General features: G+C 42.3%; 1 protein-coding gene across 1 annotated transcript; it reads left to right on the top strand.

Annotated features, from left to right (window-relative positions):
• The first annotated feature begins 1,623 nt into the window (after positions 1 to 1,623).
• Positions 1,624 to 2,583, top strand: LOC144275133 (olfactory receptor 14A16-like). Its single transcript, XM_077834271.1, has one exon. The coding sequence runs from the start codon at positions 1,624 to 1,626 to the stop codon at positions 2,581 to 2,583; it is 960 nt and encodes a 319-aa protein (XP_077690397.1).
• Positions 2,584 to 3,506: the final 923 nt, after the last annotated feature.

Raw genomic sequence — 3,506 nt, 5'->3', positions numbered from 1 at the left:
AAACACACTGCGCAGTTAATTTTTCCATGACACTGCTCCTTTGCCAATCCCAGGCATGATTTTCTGAAATTCAGGAGAAGCCCAGGCCTTGGAAGTTAATGAGGGAGACAGGGCCAGGATTACAAAGGGGTTTAGGTACCTAAAGAAGGAGATAGCTACCTATTGGGATTTACAATAGCATCTAAGCAGGTTACACTCTTTACTCCCACTGAATGACCATGGGACTTAGCCACCGAGCTCATTTAGGAGCATTGATAAATTCCCATTGGTGCCTGTCTCCATCTTTGTGATCCTGGCCCAGAGATAACACAGATGCTGGGCTGGAATCAGGGAATGCTGGGGGAGATCATAGGCCCCAAGCTATGTGAGTGTCAGACTGGAGGGACAGAATGGCTCTCTTGGCTTCATCAGCTAGGCATCTCTGCACTTGCCTCTGGGCCTCTGCTGCTGAGCTGTGCAGAGCTCCAGGGAGTGAGTCCCACCCGCCCTTAGGAAATAGACGTGAATAAATTACCTTCCTGCAGCATCAGTCCTTTAATGCCAGTGATGCCCAGCACCAGCTACATACAGCTCATCTGCAGAAAGCAACAGGTTTGAGTCTAGTTCTGGCAGTGCAGTCTGAAAATGAAGGGGGAAAGAAATCTCAGATGCATGTGCTTTTCGCTTCTAGATTCTGGTACATAGATAGATATTGACCAAAGAATCGTAGTGCTGGATGACTGATTGGATCATGCATTGGGTAAAAATCCACAAAGATCAGCACAGTAAGTTTGCTTTTTCAATGAACTAGGTTTGGGGATGAACATAGAGGGAAAATTAAGAGGATAAATATGAATTACAATCTGAACTCGTTAAGACTTTTACTCTCAAATTAATCAGATGCCTACTGCTGATTGGAATTTTTCCACCCTTCAGGAAAATTTTGACTTTTAACTGAAAACCCCAAATCCATTTCTTTCCCCCTTCAGTTTTCGGCAAATGAAAACTTTCTGCTGAAAAGTGGATTTTTTTAATCGAAAAAAACAAAAATGTTTGTGTTTGAGTTTTCAGTTTCTTTAGTGAACAATCCGAAAATGTTTGGAGAAAAGCAGACAGATTCTGAGATTTGTTGTTGTTTAGCTGAAAACCCAGTCTTGATTAAAAGAACACAGCTGAAAATTTCCAACCAGCCTTTAACTTCAAATAAATTAGAGAACATTAATATTGCCTGATAATCCCTTAATTTCAAACCATTTATTCTATTGCATCTGTGGGATTACTCTTTCAAAGGGATCGTTGCGAGGAGGTAACAACTGAATAACCGGTAAAGTTGACAGCTCACAGACTCTCTTTTATACAGTCTTGGGCCAATTCGTCAGATGGGGTAAAGTAACGAAGCTCCATTGACTTTAAAGGATCTGACCCAATTTACAATAGTGTGATAACATGACTGACTGATTGTCAGAGGTGAGGAGCACTGCCAACACCTACTCATTGTAAGTGACGAGTTCTGTGCACCTTTGACATTCATATAATGAGATATTAGAGAAAGGGGAATCAGGGCAATTCCCTCTGTTGCTCTAATCCTGACCATGGTCCTTCTCATTCCCCCTGCAGCCATCACACAGTGCACTGAGGAAGAAAATGTCCAACCAAACCACCATGACCGAATTCCTTCTCCTGGGATTCTCTGATGTTCCAGAACTGCAGATTTTACACTTTGTGGTGTTTCTAGTGCTTTACCTGATATCCCTGCTGCCGAACCTTCTCATTGTCACAGCCATAGCCCTTGACCGCCACCTTCACACCCCCATGTACTTCTTCCTGATGAATCTGTCCATCCTAGACCTTGGCTCCATCTCTGCCACCATCCCCAAATCCATGGCTAACTCCCTCATGAACACAAGTTCGATTTCTTATTCTGGATGTGTTGCCCAAGTCTTTCTCGTCGTCTTCTTCACTTCAGCAGATTTTGCCACACTGACCATCATGGCGTACGATCGATATGTCGCCATCTGCCAACCACTGCACTATGAGACAGTGATGAACAGAAGAGCTTGTGTCCAAATGGCAGCCAGTGCCTTGATCAGTGTTCTTCTCTACTCTGCAGTGCACACTGGAAACACCTTTGCAATATCCTTCTGTGGAGGGAACATGGTGGATCAGTTCTTCTGTGAAGTTCCCCAGCTACTCAAGCTCGCTTGCTCTGATTCAGAAATCAGTGAAGTTGGGTTTCTCATCTTTAGTGTGTGCTTAGCCTCAAGCTGCTTTATTTTCATAATTGTGTCGTATGTTCAGATCTTCACCACAGTGCTGAGAATCCCCTCTGAGCAGGGCAGGCGTAAAGCCTTCTCCACCTGCCTCCCTCACCTCATTGTGGTCTCCTTGTTTATTTGCACGGGGACCTTTGCCTACTTGAAACCCACCTCCAGCTCTACCTCAGGTCTGGATCTCGTGGTGGCTGTTCTCTATTCTGTGTTGCCACCAATGATGAATCCGATCATCTACGGCATGAGAAACAAGGAGCTCAAAGGTGCATTGAGTAAACTGATAGTTTGGAGGTTATTCTCTAAGAATAAAATGTCCTTATTTCTCCTTCAGTAACAATTTCATTCTGTGTTTCTTTATAAATATAATCAGCTGATGACATTATCGCCTGCATGAGAAAATACTGTGCAATCTGTTTATGCAGAATTGGGTATTTACACTAGGAAAAATCCAGACAAACATGACTCTGAAAAATGGAGTTACTATAGGTTTAGACCAATGTAAATAAGATCAGAATCTATCTATCGTATACTGCTACCCATCACCATACTAGCTGAGCACCTTGCCCATAAAATCAGTAGCCAAAGCAAAGTCCGTAGTGAGATCTCTGGCTCTTCTTGTTTTTGGGGATAAAATCTCTGATTGAAGTATCAATGCATTTGTTCTTTGTGCCTTTTGTTTGTTTGTCAGATTTTTAGCATTTTTTTTTGGGTTAACTGGTTGGTTGGTGGTTTGTTTTGTTTCTTTGTTCCAGGAAGTTGTGGAGGTGGGAAAGCCTGGGGAGATGTTGAGTGTTTGGTTTGACAGGATTTTCAATGTTTGTCCTCTCTTGGAAGTGCCACTATGTCATCTCTTTGATGGGGTTTTCTGAGCAAGCTGAAGGTTTGCTCCCCACAATGATAAAAGGGTACAAAAGAGGTTTCTGCTTGGCTGAGTTCCTGATGAAATGATTATGTATCGACTGTTGGGGTATTATTGTATTATTAATGATGTTAGAGAAATAACAATCTGAGGTAGGCATCTTTTCTATGATTTTTACCTATTGAATATGTAAAAACGGTGTCATTTTTGCTATGGTGAAAAGGGTGTTTTGAAGAGAAACTTTTTCCAGAGTTTCCTAAAGAAAACCTGACACAGGATAATGAGGTCAAATTTGTATTCCATGGAAGCCACTAGGGTTTAGCCCATCACTTCAAGGAGATCAGGATTTGGCCTATATACACAAGGCCAATAGCCTATATACACAAGGATTCAGATTT

The sequence above is a fragment of the Eretmochelys imbricata genome, chromosome 14, assembly GCF_965152235.1.
Source record: "Eretmochelys imbricata isolate rEreImb1 chromosome 14, rEreImb1.hap1, whole genome shotgun sequence".
NCBI classification, from domain to species: Eukaryota; Metazoa; Chordata; order Testudines; family Cheloniidae; genus Eretmochelys; species Eretmochelys imbricata.
This window is presented reverse-complemented; position numbering and strand designations above follow the sequence as displayed.